A 22,564-nucleotide genomic window follows, 5' to 3' on the forward strand; every position below is an offset into this window, starting at 1 on the left:
TGCAACTTTGCTCTAGGTTTAACTAAAGAAAGAAGATGTATAGTTTTTACCTATTTAAGGCTAATGAGGACTAGATAGTGGCTATAGAATGGAGATTGTTTATAGCTAGATGAAGTCTTTTTTTTTTTAATTTACTTGTTTATTTTTGGCTGCGTTGGGTCTTCATTGCTGCACGCGGGCTTTCTCTAGTTGTGGTGAGCAGGGGCTTATCTTTATTGTGGTGCACAGGCTTCTCATTGCGGAGCACAGGCTCTAGGCGCGCGGGCTTCAGTAGTTGTGGCACACAGGCTCAGTAGTTGTGGCTCGCCGGCTCTAGAGCTCAGGCTCAGCAGTTGTGGCGCACGGGCTTAGTTGCTCTGCGGCATGTGGGATCTTCCCAGACCAGGGCTCGAACCCATGTCCCCTGTATTGGCAGGCGGATTCTTAACCACTGTGCCACCAGGGAAGCCCTAGATGAAGTCTTTTATGTTCAGCTCTTCATCATTACCTTGAGGGAGAGAATTTACCATGTGTCATAAGGTTGATCCTGTTCTCTCTTACTTGCTTCCTAGGACCTAAAACCTAGTAATCTAGCTGTGAATGAAGACTGTGAGCTGAAGGTAGGATGAAGTGACAGTGGTAATTGTTTCACCTTGTAACTATATGTTTAACTAACCAGGCAAATTTATATAGGGAATGTGTTTATAAAGCCATGACTTTTTTTTTTTTTTTTTTTTTTTTTTAATTTATGGCTGTGTTGGGTCTTCGTTTCCGTGCGAGGGCTTTCTCTAGTTGTGGCAAGCGGGGGCCACTCTTCATCGCGGTGCGCAGGCCTCTCACTATCGTGGCCTCTCTTGTTGCGGAGCACAGGCTCCAGACGCACAGGCTCAGTAGTTGTGGCTCATGGGCCCAGTTGCTCCTCGGCATGTGGGATCTTCCCAGACCAGGGCTCGAACCTGTGTCCCCTGCGTTGGCAGGCAGATTCTCAACCACTGCGCCACCAGGGAAGCCCCAAAGCCATGACTTTTTATCTGAAAATTCTTATTGTGCGCCACCAGGGAAGCCCCAAAGCCATGACTTTTTATCTGAAAATTCTTATTGTCCTTAGGAATATCATTAGACTTTGAAATTTAAACCAGAGATTTAGTAAGCTTTAGTTTAAGTGATATTGAAGGTAGCATCAGGTGTCTTGTTTTCATTCTAAAATAAAGTTAAATTGAAATTTAATATATTAGTTATAGTAAAGGAGAATTATAGTATGAATATCAAGTAAGCAGTCCTCTTGAAGAGTAATTATTAGATTTTATGGGTTTCTAAGAGAAAAAATGGCAGAAACACACTTATTCAAAATAATTCAAATAAGAGATAATCTATAAAGAGCAAGCAACTCTGGAATTTTTTGTTTCATTTCTTTTTTTACTCAATTTTTTGGAAACGTAATTTACAATAAAATGCATCACTTTAAGTGTACATTTGACAAACTTATATAGCTGTGTAACCACCAACACAGTTATAGTAAAGAACATGTCCATCACTCCAGAAAGTTCCCTTGTGCCCCCTTCCTAGCGAGTCCCCACACCTCTACCCCTAACCCTGGCTTCAGACAACGACTGATCTGCTTTCTGACACTATAGAGTAGATTTATCTTTTCTGGAATTTCATACAAGTGGAATCATACAGTATTTTTCTATGTGTGTCTGACTTTTGCTTAGTATAATATTATTAGATCCATCTGTATTGTGTGTATCAGTAGTTCATTCCTTTTTGTTGCTGAGTAGATCTATTTTATGATTATACCACAATTTACTTATCCATCCACCTATTGATAGACATGTGCTTCAATTCCATTTCAGGGCTGTGTAAAGCTGCTATGAATATTCATGTGCAAGCCTTTGTGTGGCACATATATTTTCATTGCTCTTGGATAAATGCCTAGCAGTGGCATTTTTGGTTTGCTTTTTTGTAATTTCATTTTTTTTAAGTTCTTGCTGTGTTCCCCATGCATTCTAAGCATGGACCAGGAAATATGTTTGTGAAAGTGCTATATTGTTCTCGCTTTTTATAAGGCACTGGAGTTTTTTCCCTCCTGCTTTACAAGCCTTAGGAGTTTGTTCCAGTGCCTGATTTCTCTTCTCTCCCTTAGATCTTGGATTTCGGACTGGCTCGACACACAGATGATGAAATGACAGGCTATGTAGCCACTCGGTGGTACAGGGCTCCTGAGATCATGCTGAACTGGATGCATTACAACCAGACAGGTACTACTTGCGCTTGTATTTAGGGCCTTATTAATACTATGTTGTGTGTATTTGGGGTTCTCAGAAGTGGAGATGGCAGGAGTAGGAAGAAACATTTTTTTTCTTCCCTCAGTGATCATTTTAAGTCCACGAATAGAAAATATTTCAGTTGCTCAGATAGAGAAAGTGGGGTTTTTCAAACTTTGTGATTTAGCACTTGGCTTTTTACTTATTTATATTTTCAGCATATTCTCTGAGTACTTCTGCCTGAAGACATTGGGTTCATAATATTAACCTCTCAATATTACTTGGGAGAATCCATCACTTCTACCAGTAAGGAACCTTTGCCCCTTTGTGAACAGCTTATTTCTCTTGCCATAACTATGTTTTGACTTAGCCCACCCATGAAGCCCTTTAATGTGGTGAAGGTCTTAGCTTATTTATTTGTATAAAAATGAGTATGATTGTTGAACCTCGGATGTCTTAAATATTAATTTGAGTATTTCACCCCTTAACTATAGTTCCATTTGTAGCCAAGTATGATAATAGTGACACTGTATTACTTTTATTTCTCTTTAATTTTGCCAGTTGATATTTGGTCAGTGGGATGCATAATGGCCGAGCTGTTGACTGGAAGAACATTGTTTCCTGGTACAGACCGTATCCTTTAAAAAGTTTTGGGTTCTTGTTTCTTGTCTGTATTTTGGTGTCCATGGTAGTATATTACTTTTACCTATCTCTAGGAAGGGCTTTCAGTTACTTGCTTTTATAGTCCAGATATGCATTGTGAGATCTGCCCTCTTGCTGAGTATCTTGCCTTGCCAAGAAAGAGGCTTCAGTTTATTTTGAGAGTTGCAAAAATTCCTCATAATCTGGAAAGCCCTTTAAATCTTTCATATGTCATCTTTTTTGCAGCAAGTTCCTTATTAATCTTCCCACAGCCCTTCTGCAACCTGAGTGTGTTGGTGAGAAGTTCTAGATCTCAATGACTGGTTTAGTCTTCGTTGCACCAGCGCTCAATGAACACAAGATAACCATTTATAAATCGGGGGTATCTTGCTTTTATGTTTGATTTACATATTAAAAAGGCTGTATTTGGTCCTTGTAATGATACACCTGCTGACTCGTTTTGTTTGTTGTCTAACAACAAATAATAAATGCAAGGAGATAAGGTCACCCTGTCGTGTGCCTTTTTTCCCCTCAGCGTGACTTTATTTTTATCCCAGATTGTAGCCAAACCTTAATTTACTTCCAGAGTTATTGTCTAGTTTATGGTTTATCATGGCCCCTTTATTTTAGCCCCTTTCTTGTCTGCTGCATGCCCATTTCACAGTTTAGTAATAATATCATCAAAATGTGATTTGTTGTAACTCCCATCCGTTCCACTTGGGGAAGATGTTTAGGCAAGAAAGAATTCTGAAATATTTGTCTAGAATTAGGTTTGAAGATTTTTGTAAAACTCATTTGACTAGCCCTCTGTGGGTTTGGTTGGGCTTTTAGAGATGCTGCAGTTGCCTGTGTTCTATCATGGTTAGAGACCTAAAAGCTGTTTTAGCACCTCACCTAAGCAAACTCATTGAGTTTGTAAACCAGATTGTCAGTTCACTGGCTTACAGTTGGATAATACTCCTATGGTGACTGTGATGTTCATGTTATCGATCCACATATTCTATCTTCTGCTAGAGTGTACTTTCCTAATGAACTGAAAAACCTCTTCCCTCAGCCATTTATTTCCCTCTGAGTATTACTGGATTGATACAGAATATAGTCTCCTTATATAGCTCACCTTATTCCTCCTCATCCCCAGATTCTAATTTTAATACCTAGTGTTTCTCCTTTGTCCTTTGCTTCATTTACCTTATACTTGTTTCTTAGAAATTTGATATATGCATTATAGTCCAAGCTAAGAGAATTAGGGAAAATTTGTAATTTTCCTTTTCCTCAGGTACATACCTTAGAGTCCCATTCTTTAGTCCTCCCAAGCACACTGCTCTGATGCTGTCCTCTGTTCCCCCTCTTCTTCCTCTTCTTTGTATCTGTATCTCCACCTACAGTCAGTCGTGGACACTCATACCTACATAGATAGACACACAAGGTGGTAGAGAGAGACAGAGAGTAGAGCATACTGGTTAAGAGCACATGCTCTGTAATCAGACTTACAGGGTTGAGATCTTACTTAGCTCTTATTTACTCCCAGCTCTGTGACTTTGAGCAAGTTGTCTAACCTCTGTCTTTTGGTTTCCTTAACTATAAAATACTGATAATAGTACATACCTCATAAGGTGGTTGTGAGAATTCAGTGAGATGAAATCTGGAACGTACTTAGAACAGAGCCTGCCAGCAGATGTTAGCAATCATCTTCATCAGTGATCTTTGGGAAGCAGTTTCTCCCTTCATCTTCCCACTTTATTGTCTACTTGTGAATCATTTAAAGGCTAGTTTTTTGTTTTATTTAAATTCTGTAACAGGTAGTAAAGGACGGATCCCTTTGGCAGGCTACTGGTAGAAAGGTTTCAAAGCAGTTGTGTGTGTCCTATGGTCCTATCTCATAGGACAGCTGCCTACTGATGGCTTGACCCTTTTAAAATGCTAACTTTCAGCCTCTAAGAAGTCTTCTCTATTTTTTTTTTTAATTATTTATTTATTTATTTATTTATGGCTGTGTTGGGTCCTCGTTTCTGTGCGAGGGCTTTCTCCAGTTGCGGCAAGTGGGGGCCACTCTTCATCGCGGTGCGCGGGCCTCTCACTGTTGCGGCCTCTCTTGTTGCGGAGCACAGGCTCCAGACGTGCAGGCTCAGCAGTTGTGGCTCACGGGCCCAGTTGCTCTGCGGCACGTGGGATCCTCCCAGACCAGGGCTCGAACCCGTGTCCCCTGCATTGGCAGGCGGACTCTCAACCACTGCGCCACCAGGGAAGCCCCTATTTTTTTTTTTTAATAAATTTTATTTATTTATTTTTGGCTGCATTGGGTCTTTGTTGCTGCGCGCGGGCTTTCTCTAGTTGCGGTGAGCGGGGGAGCTACTCTTCGTTGCAGTGAGAGGGCTTCTCATTGCAGTGGCTTCTCGTTGTGGAGCACGGGTTCTAGGCGTGTGGGCTTCAGTAGTTGTGGCTCGCGGGCTCGAGCGCAGGCTCAGTAGTTGTGGCGTACAGGCTTAGTTGCTCCGCAGCATGTGGGATCTTCCTGGACCAGGGCTCGAATCCATGTCCCCTGCACTGGTAGGCGGATTCTTAACCACTGCACCACCAGGGAAGCCCCAGAAGTCTTCCCTTTTATGCATACTTCTTTTCCCTCTATGAACTTTAGGTAGAAAACCTAGCATTTAAACTTTTTACTAGGAGATTCTCTTTTTAATGTATGAGAATTCATTTCAAAATTCTTATTTTAGTAATACACTGTTTCTTTTCTACTTGGCTCCTTTTCAGACAGATGTTCTCCTGGATCGGAACATTCAAATTCAGAGGATTGTATTTGTAATATACATAACTCCCTTCTTGTTAGTTGCCATCTGTGTGGATATAGCTTTGGTTGCCTGGCAAAGGGAGAGGAAAGTGTTTTCTATTACTTTTTCAAATTCCCAGTTGATTCTAGTGTGCAGCCAGTATTGAGTACAACTAGAGTTCACCCCGGTTGGATTTTAGTTTTAATCTTTCAGGCTGACCCTGAAAAAGTTACTTAGCAGTTTTTCCTCATTTTTTTTTAAGGTACCAATGAGATCAGAAAAATTAAGAATCTAGAATTATCCGCGTGGGGACCTAGAAAGATGTTAGAAAACATCTAGTTGAATCCTCTGTTTTTATAGATAAGGAAACTAAGAACCCAGAAAAGATAGATACAAACCTATGATCTGACTCAGGTCTTAGTTTCTTTCCAATATTCTATTTGTTGCCTGTTCTCCTAATTTCTGAAACTTATTTTCTTAAAACCTTTGCAGAATGTGCTGGCCCCACAGACTCTTCTGTTGCCCAGAAAGGCATTCAGCTACTGCTTATTTATGATTTTAAAATGCAGCTGAATGCTGAGGCAACCTCTAGACTATGCTCTTTATTTGAGTGCACAGTTTTCTCCCTATTTTCCTCAATTATTATTTATCTTGCATTTGGAACTGATGGTTTTAGCTTCTAGATAAGAACTATCTAATAGAACTTTCTGTAGGCTTACAGATGGTTTATGTATGTACTGTCCAATATGGTTGTTGGTAGCTACCAGCCACATGTGGATATTGAGCACTTAAAATGTGGCCAATGAAACTTAGAAACTGAATTAAAAATATTTTTGTGGTTAAGTATATAAACATAAAATTTGCCATTTTAACTTTTTTTTTATTGTGGTAAAATAAACATAACATGAAATTTACCATTTTAACACTTTTAAAGTATACAGTCCAGTGGCACTAATTATATTCATAAAATTGTGCACCCACCACCACTACGTCCAAAACATTTTCATCACCCCAACAGAAATTGTACCCATTAAACAAAAACTCCCCATTCTTCCCTCCCACAGCCTTTGGTTACTCTCTTCTACTTTCTGTCTCTATAAATTTGCTTATTCTAAATATTTAATATTAAGTGGAACCACACAATATTTGTCCTTTTTTGTCTGAATTATTTCACTTAGCATGTTTTCAAGGCTCATCCATGTTGTAGCATGGATCATAACTTCATTCCTTTTTATGGCTGAATACTAGTCCATTGTATAGCTATACCATATTTTATTTATCCATTCATCTGTTCATAGACACTTGGGTTGTTTCCACCTTTTTGGCTATTGTGAATAGTGCTTCAGTGAACACTGACATACAAGTATCTCTTTGAGTCCTTGCTTTCACTTCTGTTGGATATATATCTAGGAGTGGAATTGTTGAGTCATATGGTAATTCTGTATTTAACTTTTTGAGGAGCAGTCATTGTTTCCCAAGCAGTTTCACCATTTTACATGCCCACCAGTGATGTATGAGCAATTTCTCCACATCTTCACCAACATTTCTTCCTTCCTTTCTCCTTCCCTCCCTCCCTACCGTCCTTCCTTCCTCCCTTCCGTCCTTCCTTCCTCCCTTCCTCCCATCGTTCTTCTTTTTTAAATTATAGCCATCCTAGTGGGTATGAAGTGGTATCTTTTTGTGGTTTTGATTTGCATTTCGTTAATGACTAATAATGTTGAGTATCCCCCTGTGTTTACTGGCCGTTTGTATGTCTTCTTTGTAGAAATATCTGTTTGAGACCTTTACCCATCTTTTAATTGGGTTGTCTTTTTGTTGTTGAGTTTTAGGAGTTCTTTATATATTTTGGATATTGAGCCTTCACCAGATATATGATTTGCAGATATTTTCTCCCATCTGTGGGCTGTCTATTCACTTTTTTGATAATGTCCCTTGATTTACAAAAGTTTTAATTTTGATGAAGTTCCAATTTATCTATTCTTTTTCTTTCGTTGTTCATGCTTTTAGTGTCATTTCTAAGAATGTATTACCAAATTCAAGATTATGAAGATTTACTGTATTTTCTACTAAGAGTTTTATGGGTGTATCTCTTATACTTAGGTCTTTGATCCATTTTGAGTTAATTTTTGTATATGATGTGAGGTTGAGGTACAACTTTATACTTTTGCATGTGGAAATTCAGTTGTCCTAGTACCATTTATTGAAGAGGCTATCCTCTCCCACTGAATGGGTTTGGCACTTCTGTCAAAGATCAGTTCCATTCCATTGGTCTATATGTCTATCCTTATAGCAGTACCACACTGTTTTGATTACTCTAGCTTTATAGTAAGTTTTGAAATCAAGAAGTGTTAAGTCCTTCAACTTTGCTCTCATTTTCAAGATTTTTTTTTTTTCTCTTTGGGCTCCCTTATAATTCCATATGAAATTGAGGATTGGCTTTTCCATTTCTGCAAAGAAGGCTGTTGAAGTTTTGCTCGCGATTATGTTGTATTTTTAGATCACTTTGGGTAATATTGACATCTTAACAATATTAAGTCTTCCTATTCATGAATATGAGATGTCATTCCACTTATTTAGGTCTCCTTTCATTTCTTACAGCAATGTTTTATAATTTTCAGTGGACAAGTTTTTCACCTTCTTGGTTAAACTTATTCTTAGGTATTTTCCTAGCATCTTTAAGATGCTATTTTAAATAGAATTACTTTCTCAATTTCCTTTTTGGTTTGTTCATTGTTGGTGTGTAGAAACACAACTGATTTTTGTTCATTGATCTTGTAGCCTACAACTTTGCACAGCTGAAAGCTGAGAGCTCTAGTAGCTTTCTTGTGGATTCTTTGGTATTTTCTATATGTAGGATCATGTCATCTGCAAACAGAGATAGTTTTACTTCTTTCCAATTTAGATGCTTTTATTTTTTTCTCGTTTCTAATTGCTCTGACTAGAACTTCCAGTATAATGTTGATTAGCAGTGGTGAAAGTGGGCAGCTTTCTCTTGTTCTTATCTTTCAGCCTTGAGTATAATTTAGCTCTGCATTTTTCATAAATACTCTTTATCATGGCAAGGAGTTCTCTTCTGAATAGTTTTATAGTTTCATAAAACTCATAGTTTTATGAGTGTATTTATCTGAATTTTAAATTTTATTAAATTTTCTTTAGATTACATTTAAATTTAATCACATGTGATTATTGGTATTGTATTGGACTATGCAGTTTTAGATCTTGACAAATCATCTTCTTATTATACCTTTCTCTCATTTTTTTTTGCAATTAGCCTTCTTGAGAGAATCTTTTGTTACTAGTTGTTAATAATCCCTGGAGTTCCCCTAAAGATATAAGATATACTAATTTTTGTCTTAAAGCTAATTATGTTTTTAGGTTAGAAATTATTCTCATTTGTGACTTTGCAAAACCCTTCCAACTAGCTCAAAAATAGTACTTTTTTTTTTTTTTTTTAAAGAATGGAGCCCTTCCTCATAAGTCTAGTTGACTGGGTATATATATATCAAGTGGACACACCTGAGAGAACTGTATATTAGAAGACAGTGGGGACACAGAATGTGTCTTCAGGTATGGTGCTAACTTATTTCAAAAACCATTGGTTCTGAAAAGAGTAAGCCAATTAGAAAATATTACTACTAATGCTTGACAGTCTGCAGCCTAAGGAAGAGAGACAATGAGTTTCCTAGCCCTGTTGCACGTCAAATACTGTTTTCTTCCAGACATCTCAGCCTTGGCTTACTATTGTTTTCCTTTTCTAGGTAATCAAATGAATTTCGTTCATGTGAAACTTTTCTTTCCTTCTTTCATTTTAATAGAAATGGTAACTAGACATTAACTAGACATTATCATTAACTTCGACATTAACTAGAAGATAATGAGGCTCCTGCCGTCAGCTTGCTGCCCTACTTTATATGAATTTTATTAGTGTTTACTGGCTCCTTAATTCTGCTTAATTTATTTCTTCTTTTGATTTTTTTCAAACATTTTATGAACTACTTCAGACATACAAAAAGACAAGGAATAATAAATGAACACCTATGTTTATATGACCCAGATTATGAGATAAAACATTGCCAGTAGAGTTAAAACTTCTGGTATACCCCTTCCTGTCACATCTACCCCTTTCTTTCAGACATTGGTTTCAAACAGTCTCTCATTTTAAAAAAACAGTTGTACTTCAGACACTAAAAGCAAGTGTCCTAATAAATGTTGAAGAAGAAAAATATTTTAGTAGGTTATTTGCCTTTTCTTCTCTAACTTGAGAATATATTTCCCCATTTGAAAAGGCTAGAACTCTCAGGCTTGTCCACAAATCTAAAGTACCTTAAAAATTTTTCCTTGTATGACAGTGAAAATGCCTATTTTGATGACCAAGAAGAGAAGGAAGTAAGCTAAGTCCCATTCTAGTCCACCTGTCTGTCACCAGGGAATTTCCACAGGTCTTTGTTCCAGCTTTGCCTCATATGGATTTTTTTTGTTTGTTTGAAAACTGCAGCTCATAAGCAGCAGTAGTCGCATGTAGGTTCTGCAAATGGTCCTCTTATTCATCTTCAACTCTCCAGCCTGCAGAGGTTTCCTAGGAGTTGCCTAGAACACTTAGAAGTGAATCGAATATCCCTCTTTTACTTTCCCTCTAAATACCCCATTACCCTTAAGTTTTTTTCCTTGCCTTTTCATTCTGGCCACCTTTTACTTTTGCTACAGAGGACCTAGTCTAAAGAGTAACCTTAAGCCTAAGTTGTTTTAGGAAAAATCAGGAGATTTATGATTTAAATTTTGACATTGTGATTATTACAATTAAAACACATTTTTGACTAACAGTAAAAATATCTGCTATCTAGGGAAAAATGGGTTAAACCTGTTAAGAAGGATGGCTTGCTGTGGAAATAATTGTCATAATGTGGTAAATTTTGCTTTGCTCTGCTTATATAGCTACTTGAAGCTCCTTCTGGCCTTAACTGCCTGGACAAATTGTAGTGGCCTTACAGTAGCTGGTATTATTGGAAGACTGACCTGTATATCAATGGATTTGCCAGCTCTTGGAGAACCTATGGTGATTTCCTATGAGGTTTGCATGCTTTGACTTCCTTCATGCAAGTGCTTTTAGCTACTAAGTAGATTTTTATTTTGCTTTGTGTGTTTACTAATCTCCTAAGTATTGGCTGTCATGCTGTACCAGCTCTTTGTCCATACCCCTTACACACTCATCGCACTGTATTTGTATACTCTTTATGGTGTAAACACTTCAGATGGGGCGTTTGCATATGAAATGAAGCAACTTTTCTTGACTTCTTTTTTGTATATAGACTTTCCATTAGAGTATGGTCATTCTAGATTTCTCAGGGCAAGACAGAGGGGTGGAGCTGAGTTGGAAAGCATATTACAGGAAGTCTTTTCAAGTTAATATTTATTGAGCTACTCAGTGGAAAGTGCTGGAGGTAAGATGGTACCTGTCCTCCAAACCAGAATGATCATACTCAGCAGAAAGTGAGTTATAGGAGTCACTTGAACAAATATCTGCTCTCTGCTTATAAAACAAGGCGGAGTGATAAGAATACTATAATAGAGGTATAAATAAGTTACTGAGAAGAAGCAGAAATTAATTCAAACCCAGGATATCCAGGAAGACTTCATGGCAGAGTTCTTGTTTGAGCAGGACTTTGAAGAGTAAATAGGGAAAGAAAAGGTTTTGTAGGAGGGGAGGATGGAGGGTATTCCTGTTTATGACTTGGAGAAATAAGAAGTTGGAAGCTTAAAAGTGCCTGGAATATTTGGTGTGAGTTGAAGCATTGAGTGCATTAAGGAATAATAGTTTGAGGGAGAGTCAGAAAAGAGTCTTGATGCCAAATCAGGGAAGGCCGTGAATTTGAGGGACACTTGAGAAACTGCCCAGAGTCTTCCTCAGAGGGAGTATAAAACTTGATTCTCATTTTCAGTAGTCAGAAGTCTTTTATATAAGAGTGCCAATCTCACTAGTATTATTTCTAGAGATTAGTTTTGATGCATTTTTTGTAAAACTACCTGTTTGAGAATTTAAGTAGTCCAGTTTTTTTTCTCATATGTGATATACTTTATCTTGTGCGATAGCTACCCCGTTAAATTTGTTCCTTAAGAATGTGAGGGAACTAAATTTTCGTAAACTGAATCATTTCAAATGAGCAAAGAGGATCCTATACTAAATTCTGTTGTAATACAGTTAATTTGATTATTTTAGAGCAAGATGGTATCTGTCCCCACTGCCTGCTCCGTCCCCATTAATGTATGCTTTAAAATTGTTTTCTTGACAACACTTTGAATTAAGAAATCAGTATTGAAATTTTAGCCTCCAGAACACATTGATTTTTGCCATTTGCAGAGGCAAAATTTTCTACTACTCTTTTTTAAATTTTTTAATTTTTATTTTATATTGGAGTATAGTTGATTTATAGTGTTATTCTCTACTATTCTTAATTCAGAAGTAACTTCTGTGAGTGGACTTGCTTTTAATTTATTTTGTATAGAACATAAATTGTTTGAGTCTACAATGAGGTTCTGCAAACCTTTTCTTAAAGGGCCACATAGTAAATATTTTAGGCTTTGGGAACCATACGGTTTCTGTTGTAACCACTCAATTCTGCTGTGTAAGTTGAAAGCAGCCATAGACAATACATAAACAATGAGCATGGCTGTGTTCCAATACAACTTTATTTTCAAAACAGGCAGCAGATTGGGGTTTGCTGACTCCTGTCTAGAATTTTGTTGTGTTTAAGCCAATTTCATATCTGGAGAAAAAAAGAGAATAGGGCAGGATATTATTGCGTAACCAATTCCTGTAACTCAGGCAACTATGGCTTGCAGAGGCCATTATTTTTAAGTTACACTGTACTGCCTTCATATGTATAATCATAAACAGAAATAGTTTCTTGCATTTTCTCTCCTCTCCATCCTGCTGTACCTTCTTAAATATTTTGAGTGCCCACCACGTAGCAGATGTTAGGCTAAGCACTGGGGATAAGTGGTGAACAGGCAGAGCAGCCCCTCTCCTCATAGATCAGTAGAGGTGACAGACGATAAGCAAAGGAAGCAATTATAGATTGTGACAAGCACTGTGACGTTATCAAGCACTGTGCTGAGATGGAGAATAACAGGGAGGGCAGTGCTTCTTCCATAGAGCGTTGGGGGAAGCCTCTCTGAGGTGAAGTTCAAGCTGACACCTGAAGTTGAGAAGGATCTAATCATGCAAGAAATCTGCCAGGTTTTTTTTTGACAGGAATCAGAAGATAGTCATCCTCTCCTCCTTTTCCCTCTGAATGTCAATATAGACATGGATAAGCTATTCAAATTTTCATAGAGAATATTGAAAGCTATTTTATAATATTTTTTTTCTCTCCTTTTAAAAAGCTTTTTAGGCAAGGCTAAAAGCAGTAAGAACATATGGGAAGTTTCTGTCTTCTGGTCAGTACACGTACATACATAGTGAATATGCACAGAAGAGTTGGCTGCCACAATAAAGATCTGGGCATTGTAGCCTATTATTTAGAGCTCTGGGGATGCGTGAGGTTTGTTAATACATTTATAAAGTTGAAGCCTCATATGTTCTATGTTGTTATGGTGCTCCAGAAGGCTGTGCAGATGCAGTGAGGTGGTGGGGCCCTCTGCTGGCTGCCTATCGCTCACAGTTCTCTGCTTAGCATAGTCAGTGTGGACAGAGAGGTTTTCTGGAGGACATCTCAGGTGGTTAGGCCCCGGCAGCTTCCCAGTCCCCTGTCGTATTACAGACTCCTTAGATCAAGCCTTAGGGGAATATTCACAGGTAGGCTTGTACATCCCTAGCTCCTATGCTCTCTGCTTCTTTCTTCTCTGTGGCCTTCTGCTGACCAGTGCTCTTCGCTTGACTGGCTGCCGGTGCTTTGGTGGAAGGTAAGGAGGTAGGTGTGAGCTGAGCATATGGACTGAGTGATGCTTTTGTGCTTTCACATGCTGTCTTTGGCATCTAAGTACCCAGCTATAGTCGCTTCACTTTACTGATAGGGGATGTTGACAGAAGCACAAAATGAATATAAGTTGGATATGTGTGTGGTCGCATTTTGAGTCTCTGTACAGGAGGAGCCTGCCCTACTTGAAGTGGCCGCCCCACAGAAGGCGTGACCTAGATGAACTCACCATTCTGGCTTGGTTTGGGGTTTTTAATTTTTGTTATTGGGGTGTTTTGTTTGTTTCGTTTTGTTTGTTGTTTGTTTTTCATTTTTATTTTGTCCCAACATTTTCCTTTATAGTCCACCATTAGATATTGATCAGTTGAAGCTCATTTTAAGACTCGTTGGAACCCCAGGGGCTGAGCTTTTGAAGAAAATCTCCTCAGAGTCTGTGAGTTGATGCTTTGATTGTAATAATCTGCCCTGTTGGGAGCCTCTGCCACTTCCCTTCTGTCAGTCTGTACTTTGACCCGGGTATGTTTGTAAGCACATATGCCCTTTGTGTGCCGACTTCCGAGATGAAGGGTGTGTGTATGTGTGTGTGTGTGTGTGTGTGTGTGTGTGTACCTGCCTGCTCACATGCATGAGCGTGTTTTGTTTTCTCTCTATCTGGGTATGTAATAGTAGAGCATAGGAGCTTGTATTGGGCAGTAGTATGCCAGTAAATGAGATTTGAGATTCTAATCCATTCCAAGAGATTAATGGAAAATTTGTTGTCTCCATTCTCCAGCCCTGACTTCATCTTTCTCAGAGTTTCACATACGCTCAAGGGCTCCTTTCACTTTTTGGTTAGTGTTTATCTTCAGAGCATGAGCCTCACCATGTATTAGTCTAGCTTTATCACTAAAAGAATGAAATGTGCATTGTCTGCACTCTCTTGCCCTTTTCCAGAAGTTAGTTTCTTTTTATTATTTTAGAATAGACAACTCGCACATCTTGTGTAAGGTGTCTATTCCCCACAGGGGTCCCTCTCTACCCAGTCTCCAGACCATCAGAGGTAACAGCCCCACTCCTCACACCTCAGACCCACAGGAGTAGGGTTGTAAATCCTTCTCCCACAGCCTGCCTTTGTAATTATAAGTTTGAGTAACCTGAGAAAAAGCTTTGGAGCTAATGCCTTCCTGCTTCTAAGCAGGCATTTAGAGAGAAGCCATGGGACTGTGACTCTGGCTTACTTTGGCTCTCATTTCCTGCTGTTGGTCATTTTCTTGGGCCAAAGGCGTGAGGGAAATCATGAAAGCCCAGTCTTTCTCCCCTTTCCCTTCTGTCTGCTGCCAGGCACTTGGATAAATGGGAAAAAGAGCTGTGGAGCCAAGTTCCAGTTGTGCCTTTCTGTATTCTCCTCCCAGCGTTTCTGACTGAAGGGGTCCCTTTGCCCAATTGGAAAGACTGCTGGGTAGCCAGAGGCAGGCTTTTAATTTGTTTCATTTAAGATGAGGAAGCAAAAGCACAGAAAGACTGTGACTTGCCCAAGTCATGCACTGAGTCACTTGGCAGAGCTGAGCATACATCCCAGATGTTCTGATAATGTGTTCTAAACTTTAATCTCACGATTGCACACTGTTTTGAAAGTCATTGTCAGAGTTATCAACCACAGTGTCAGCCTGAAGGAGTGTTTTCTTTTGCTCTATGAAATGCAGAAAGCTGGGTTGGAGTGAATCAAAGAAGATATGGGATGATGCTTTTTTGTCTTAAATGCCTTTGCTTAGAAAGATTGGCTAATAGAGAGGACATGGGGCAAGGGAGTGGGATTGGGGAGGAACTTGGTTTATTAATGAATAGTGCTTATGAGACTGAGATAGCAAATGCATTCCCTCTCTGGGGGTGGCCACTAGCAGCTCTTCCTCAGTCTTCTAGCCCACCCTCAGCCATCTGCCCTATAGGTGTGTGCTGTTAGTCACAAGAATTTCTAAAAGAAAAAGTGTGGGTAAAATGATCATGTTTACCTGTCATTAATCCATCTTTTTTTTTTTTAAAGAAAGAAACAACACTCAGTGCCTGACCTAATAATGAAGTGTCTTTATCTTATGTGATATAGGGCACGTCGTACATTTCAGCAGCTCTAGTATAGAGTTGGGCATAATAAAATTGAGTATCGGAATACAGAACTTAAGTAATATTATATTGAGTATAGAAATAAGAAAATGGTGTTTTTTTTCTCCTGCATAGTTATGGCTAGTGCATAAAAGTAATTTAAACATTGAAAAGGGTAGACAAGATTAATTTGATGTTAGTGATACTGCTCAAGTACTAGTTTATCTTAGAAGCACATGATTTGTGGAACACATGATACATAAATAACAAAGCCAGGTGAGTAAAATGGTTTAAAGCTTTTCAAAGTGAAAAGAAAAATTCATTAGTGGAGGAATGTAGTGAACAGAGAAAGCCAATAGCTATTTTCGTTACTCCTGAAAAGTAGTGAAGAAGTGATGCCATTATTTACTGATTGATGGAATTCAGTCAATAAATAATAGGACATTCTGAGTAAGAGAGTGCAGTAATAGATGGGCTGACTGAGAACAAGTTAGCATGTGCCATGAGAACGGGGATAAATGGGTCACGATGGATGTAAGGAGAGAGAATTTTTTTTGTTGGTGACCCAATACCTATAGTAATCAGTGAAAGGACAAAAAAAAAATCATATTAAGAAAGCAAAAGCCCTTTCACTGACTCACTCTCACATTTTTCTCTGGAAATATTTTCTTCCTAACTTCCCGACAAAAAGGGGATATAATAACCTATTTGACTAAAGGAGACAAAAACAAAAACAAAACAGAAAATGTGCAGGCCAAGTTATTGTTCACAAGAAAGAAGAGAAAGGTGACAAGATTTTAACATTTAAAACCCAGCTGGTATTCCTATTGCTGGTTTACTTATTGACCCCCTTTTGTTCTTTCTCTTGGCATGCAAAGTAGTTTGTTATGTAATTTATTTAGAGGTAAATCTAAACTTTATTGAGGATGTTAAAAGAACTTCATACCACCTTTTGAATTTGCTGGCTTCTGTCTTTGGGCCAGGGAGCATGAACGGCAGGTTGGAGCTCATGGCCCCAGCTCTTTCCTAATAGCCAGCCTTGAACATGTGTTTGTAGTAATCTGACCACTAGGGAATCTGAGTTCAGAGGATGAGCTAAAGTGGAAAAATCATTGAGGGAAGCCACAAATAAGTGAAATTACTTGATTCGGGTACTTACTGAAAATGATGCTACAACAGAAGGAGAGAATTAATAGATAACAGCAAAGGGAATATGAAAAGGCTTTTATTGTGTTGAGGATTTTAAAAATCCCATCACTCTACTTTAATAAGCAACACATGATAAACTAACAATTTTTGTAGTGTTTGTGTTAAAATTGATGGGACAGCTAAATGAGAGAAGTTTAGAGTACAACTTACCTACGTGCGCATACATTTGGAAGGCCTCATAGTTCTGCCTTTGTCAGATACTTGCAGAGTGTTTTGCCAACTTCCTCCAGGATGTTTGTTAAGCAAAAGTCAGTCTGTTCACCTGTTAAAGAGACTTGTGGGAGAAATCATTGTGGCATGCTGTAATACTGTCAGCAGCTTGTGACTTCTGTTTTGTCTCTGCCATTAGCTTCTAACTTTCCCCCCATCTCCCTGTCACTTACCATTGTGTGTTTGTGGCATGTATTTTAAATGTATCACTAACTACTGTCTTTGAAACTTGGTACTGCTTATCAACCCACATACCACCTTGGTCTTACCTTAGAAGGGGTGGTATTTTAGAGAATCACCTAAACCTGTGCCACAAAAATTTAACCTCTACCTTAAATGGATATGTTGGACATTTTATTATATCCAAAGTTGAGTCAAAATTTTCTGAATCCTCTCCATTTACCCCACAAGCGAACACGTTTTGGCCATCAGTACTTGAAAACAGTTCTCTGGCTGGCATCCTGGATCCAAGGGGCAGTCTCTTTCCAGGGAGCCTAAATATTTAATGTTAAAGATGATGCTAAAACCAAAAGAAAGTTTTTCTTCTCCACATGGCCAGTCACTGGCTACATGCCTACTAACTCTCATGCCATTCACAGAAGCATGATTTCATATGCAGCCTTGGGCTCTGGCCTGGGGTGGGTGGGATGGGTGGAAGTAGGCTATTTGTTTGTTTGGGGGTGGCTTTTTGGCCTTTTTTTAAAACTTGAGTTGAAAGTTATTTTTCGCACTGTATGCTTAACAATGCCCTTGACTAGGCATCTAAGATATTAACCAGCTTCAGCAGATTATGCGTCTGACGGGGACTCCCCCTGCTTATCTCATTAACAGGATGCCAAGCCATGAGGTGAGAACAAATAGACTGTGCAAGGATATCTAATTCAGAGGGCCACATTCTCATTTTATTGCCACTGTATAACCAACACAGTTTTCAGTGTCACTGAATGCTTGCATGTGCCTTGAGGGCTACTAAGGCAAAGACTGCCTATGTGCTATTACAGAATGTTGACATTTGGGATAAAACGTCACCCAATCCTGTGAACTGAGAATATAATTTACAGGCTTGTACTTAGAAAATGATGTTACTTTTATATTTGAGTTTTATGAATTTAGTGCTCAAGAGGAAGTTGGTGTTTTCCTAGGATTCTATGCCTACAGTCAGGGTATGCTACCATCTAATGATTTTCAGCTGGAGGTGTATTAACTGAAGGCCATTAACATCCTTTCCTATTCATCCATTTTTTTAATGACCGAAAGAAGAGTCTTCATTTAAAAAGAAAAAACAAACAAACCTATAAAATGTCTAATGCTAGTAAGTACTATATTTAAAAGAAAATATGCAAATAATATAAATAAATTATGAACACTTAGATAGGGTTAGGTGCCTTTTTTACCAATGCTTAACTACTTAATCTAACTCTGGTTTTATCATCAGAGATGATTGGGGCACTTCTTTCTAAGGTGCCCTTAATCTTTTTGGGAATCAGGTTGGCAACACAGCTTTATTCAGGTAGTCTTTTTATTTATCTTATTATAGGGAAGATTGTTCTCTGCATGAGACAGGTCTCTTAACTCTGTTTTCCATTCATTCTTTTATCTACATGCTCAAGTAGGAAGGGATAACAGGCATGTCGATAATTCAATTCCTAGAGCTTTCTTTTCAAATCAGAAAGATTCTCAGCTGCTTTTCAAAGTGGGCCTCTCCTGCTTGCTCTGCATACAATGACTAAGAATGTGAAGTTATTAAGAGGTACAGACTACTATGTATAAAATAAATAAGCTACAAGGATAGGTTATACAGCACAGGAAATATAGCCAATATTTTATAAATAACTCTAAATGGAATATAATCTATAAAAATTTGTATCACTGTTATATACCTGAAACTAATATAATATTGTATTATATGTGTTAATATTATAGATATAATTTATATATATATATAAATTTTAAAAAGGTGACGTTGCCCTAGCAGCTAGAACTATTTCTAACCTTGTATGTGTGTGTATATACGTACATACATAACTATACATGCATACCTTTAAAGAAGTTTTACCTCAGCTACTCAGATGGACTGATAGTGGGATTTATTCTTTGAAACAGGGAAGGTCATAAACTTACTTTAATACCTAATATCTGAAGCACGCATTTATGAGTTACATTTGTGTTTATATGATTATTCTCAAGACCAGTGTTTGGTTTTGCCTTGATTAGAGCTGTCAGTCCTTGAAAGTATTTAGCACCTTAAGTTCCTTAGAATGAAGTCCAGAAATTGTCAGGCTTTCCTTTCTACAGGCGACAGTGATAGCAGCTAATGTTTATTTGAGCTCTCCCTCTGAACCAAGTACCACGCTAAGGAGGTACTGCTTTGTTATCGCTAGTCCTCGCTCCAGCCCTGTGAGGTAGGCACTGTTATTAACCCTATTTTATAGATGAAGAACTCAAGACTTAAAGAGAATAAGTAATTTACCCAAAGTGGTAAAGTCAAGATTCAAACTCAGGCCTGTCGCACCCCAAGAATCAAACTTATAAAACCTATATTGGTATATAAATTTTTTGTGTGTCAAAATTTTAGTTGGAAGCTCTCATGAGTTTTATCTTGCTTGAGTATCACAATAACCATATGGTATAGGCAAGCCAAATACTAATATCTAATAGTAATACAAATATTTTACAGATGAGGTAATTGATATGCTAGTTAAGACTTGCCCAAGAAGATGTATCTTACAGGTGGTAGGGGAAGGATTTCTGCCTAGGCTGTGTAACTTATCCACGATTCTTTATTACTCTTGTTAAATTGGTTTAGTATTTTTAAAATGTGTTTGAACCTCTTAGAATAATATATATAATGCTTACGTTTACTTTCTTGTCACCATGAATATTTTGTTAGCAAGGCTGAATACTGATATCCTTTTCATATACTAAGAGTACCTGCTGAGATCAGCACCATCAAAAGACAGTTGATCCTAGACTTTCTTTGGGAATACCAATCCCTATGCCAACTGCAGCTTTTTTAGGAAGGCTGTCTCAGAAAGGTCTACTTCTTAGATATCTTTTTAACCTTCTGATCCTGTGACCAGAATGCTAATGAAAGGGAACTTAATTGGTTCGCATTTTTGTTCACTTGAAATTTAACTGTGAGAGATAGCAGGAGTAAATAAAGGTGCTGATCGTAAATAAGGAGGTTAGGATGGCAGTAAGAGAGAAGTATTTAAAGAATGTCAGTGACATTCATAAACATTGAAGCTAGCAGACCCTGTCAGTTAACACTCATTCTTTGACACGACCCAGACTCTTTGAGAGCAGCAACAATACTGAACAAAGCCATTTTGAAAACCCTCTGTTTTACAGGCAAGAAACTACATTCAGTCTTTGACCCAGATGCCAAAGATGAACTTTGCAAATGTATTTATCGGTGCCAATCCCTTGGGTAAGTTGACCATATCCTCATCTAATGGATTCAGTATCAATATATTCAATATTGGTTATGACATAAGTTAGGGATTTGAAGAAGAGTTTTTCCTTTTGACTAAATATCGTACCATTAATTAAATCTTGGAAGGAGGTAAATAATGCCATTTATTATCCGTGTTTGTATTGTCAGGTTTTTTTTTTTTTCAGTCTCATGACATGCTTATATATTTATATGATCACAGAATTTGATGGGGGAAATAGGCTGGGACAGTGAAGAAAGGAGAGAAAGTAATGGGAATGCTGGGAGAACAGATTGAGGGATACAGGAAGAAAGAGGAGCAGAGAAAAGCCTGTGAGTCGTTCACCACTGCTGTTGGGGTTTTTTTTTTTTTTAATTTATTTGTGTATTTATTGTATTTATTTTGGCTGCGTTGGGTCTTTGTTGCTGCGCGCGGGCTTTCTCTAGTTGCAGCGAGCGGGGGCTGCTCTTCGTTGCAGATTGCAGGCTTCTCATTGCGGTGGCCTCTCTTGTTGTGGAGCATGAGCTCTAGGCCCGCGGGCTTCAGTAGTTGCTGCATGCAGCCTCAGTAGTTGTGGCGCGTGGGCTCAGTAGTTGTGGCGCACGGGCTTAGTTGCTCCGCGGCATGTGGGATCTTCCCGGACCAGGGCTCGAACCCATGTCCCCTGCATTGGCAGGCGGATTCTTAACCACTGCGCCACCAGGGAAGCCCACTGCTGTTGTTTTGCAGTGTCCCTCACTGAGGGAGAAAACAGCCGAAGCACAGATGGTGGTTAGTAGACCCACCCAGGCGCTCCCTGCAGTGTGCCCTTCTCTACCTACAGGTCCCGTCGTCCTCATGTACTTTTCCCTCCCCCTCTTCTCCTTTTGCCCTTAGAGACTTAACCATTCTCTCTTTGCAAAGCTAATTTGCCACCCCAGACTTTAAGTAATGGCTCCATGTTCCTTCCTGCCACCATCACTTCCAGGATCTTTGGCAAAGGGAAGTAACAGTGGCAGCTGCAGGATGTGTACTGCCTTGGCTAAAAAAAAGAGTTGCTTTGTTCCTTAAAACCAGGGGCTGATGTGTACTTTTTTTGGTCCCCAAAAGTGTTATTGCCTGAGTCTCTAATTCCCTGACTCTAGGAGAAGACAGGGGACAGTGCTATTTAATGACAGACACAGAAAAATCAGACCAGGACCTCCCTATGACAGGAGGGGAGCAATGCTGTGACAATAGTACAATCAACCTTCTTACTTTTCTGAAGATTGTATCTTAGTAGTATGTTTTGCTGTTGTTGTTAAATTTTATTTATTTATTTATTTTTGGCTGTGTTGGGTCTTCGTTGCTGCGTGCGTGCTTTCTCTAGTTGCGGCGAGCGGGGGCTACTCTTTGTTGCAGTGCATGGGCTTCTCATTGTGGTGGCTTCTCTTGTTGCAGAGCACGGGCTCTAAGCGCACAGGCTTCAGTAGTTGTGGCACACGGGCTCAGTAGTTGCAGCTCGTGGGCTCTAGAGCACAGGCTCAGTAGTTGTGGGCTTAGTTGCTCCGTGGCATGTGGGATCTTCCCGGGCCAGGGCTCGAACCCGTGTCCCCTGCATTGACAGGCAGATTCTTCTTAACCACTGCGCCACCAGGGAAGTCACTTAGTAGTATGTTTTTAAATCTCAGTTTTGGTCATCCCTCTGCTTAAGGGTCCCAGCAGCCGGGCTTCAGGTTCAGTTTTATCCTTCTGAGAGCTGACACCCACGACAGCCTCTTTAGAAGTTGGAGTGAAGGCTAAGTGGCTTTACTTTTTTAAGTACTTCATCCACGGTGATTGTTTGAGAGCAGTTTAGTGTTACTGTGATAATTCTTACAATAGCAGAGATGCTCACACTCTTTGAAGTGTTAGGCAGCTATAGATGAGTCCCTGTCGGCCTTGGAGATGGAGAGTATGTCAGATCTCAGCTGGATCACTCTCACATCTAAGAATAAATCCACAAACTCATCAGGGGTATACAGAACTCTGCTGGGGTTGGCTTGGGTTTGCATCTGCCCTGGTATGCTCTGATTGGCTTTGTATGATTTGTTTATACTGTGTTATCT

The 22,564-nt window shown here is 39.0% G+C and overlaps 1 protein-coding gene across 4 annotated transcripts in view; it reads left to right on the top strand.

The window, feature by feature from the left end:
- MAPK14 (mitogen-activated protein kinase 14) overlaps positions 1-22,564 on the top strand; it is a 70,165-nt gene that overhangs the window by 41,448 nt on the left and 6,153 nt on the right. For 2 of the 4 annotated variants that reach the window (XR_003622020.2, XM_007197967.3), the window contains exons 6-10: positions 552-599; positions 2,123-2,237; positions 2,805-2,876; positions 13,923-14,002; positions 20,416-20,494. Coding sequence is in view for 3 of the 4 variants with exons in the window: in XM_007197967.3 (XP_007198029.1) it covers positions 552-599; positions 2,123-2,237; positions 2,805-2,876; positions 13,923-14,002; positions 20,416-20,494 (394 nt within the window). In the remaining variant the exon portion in view is untranslated. Of the gene's footprint in view, positions 1-551; positions 600-2,122; positions 2,238-2,804; positions 2,877-13,922; positions 14,003-17,831; positions 17,912-20,415; positions 20,495-22,564 lie in introns of all 4 variants that reach the window. The other 2 variants (XM_007197968.3, XM_028162765.2) reach the window with 2 other exon arrangements.

The sequence above is a fragment of the Balaenoptera acutorostrata genome, chromosome 10, assembly GCF_949987535.1.
Source record: "Balaenoptera acutorostrata chromosome 10, mBalAcu1.1, whole genome shotgun sequence".
In the NCBI taxonomy this organism is placed as follows: Eukaryota; Metazoa; Chordata; class Mammalia; order Artiodactyla; family Balaenopteridae; genus Balaenoptera; species Balaenoptera acutorostrata.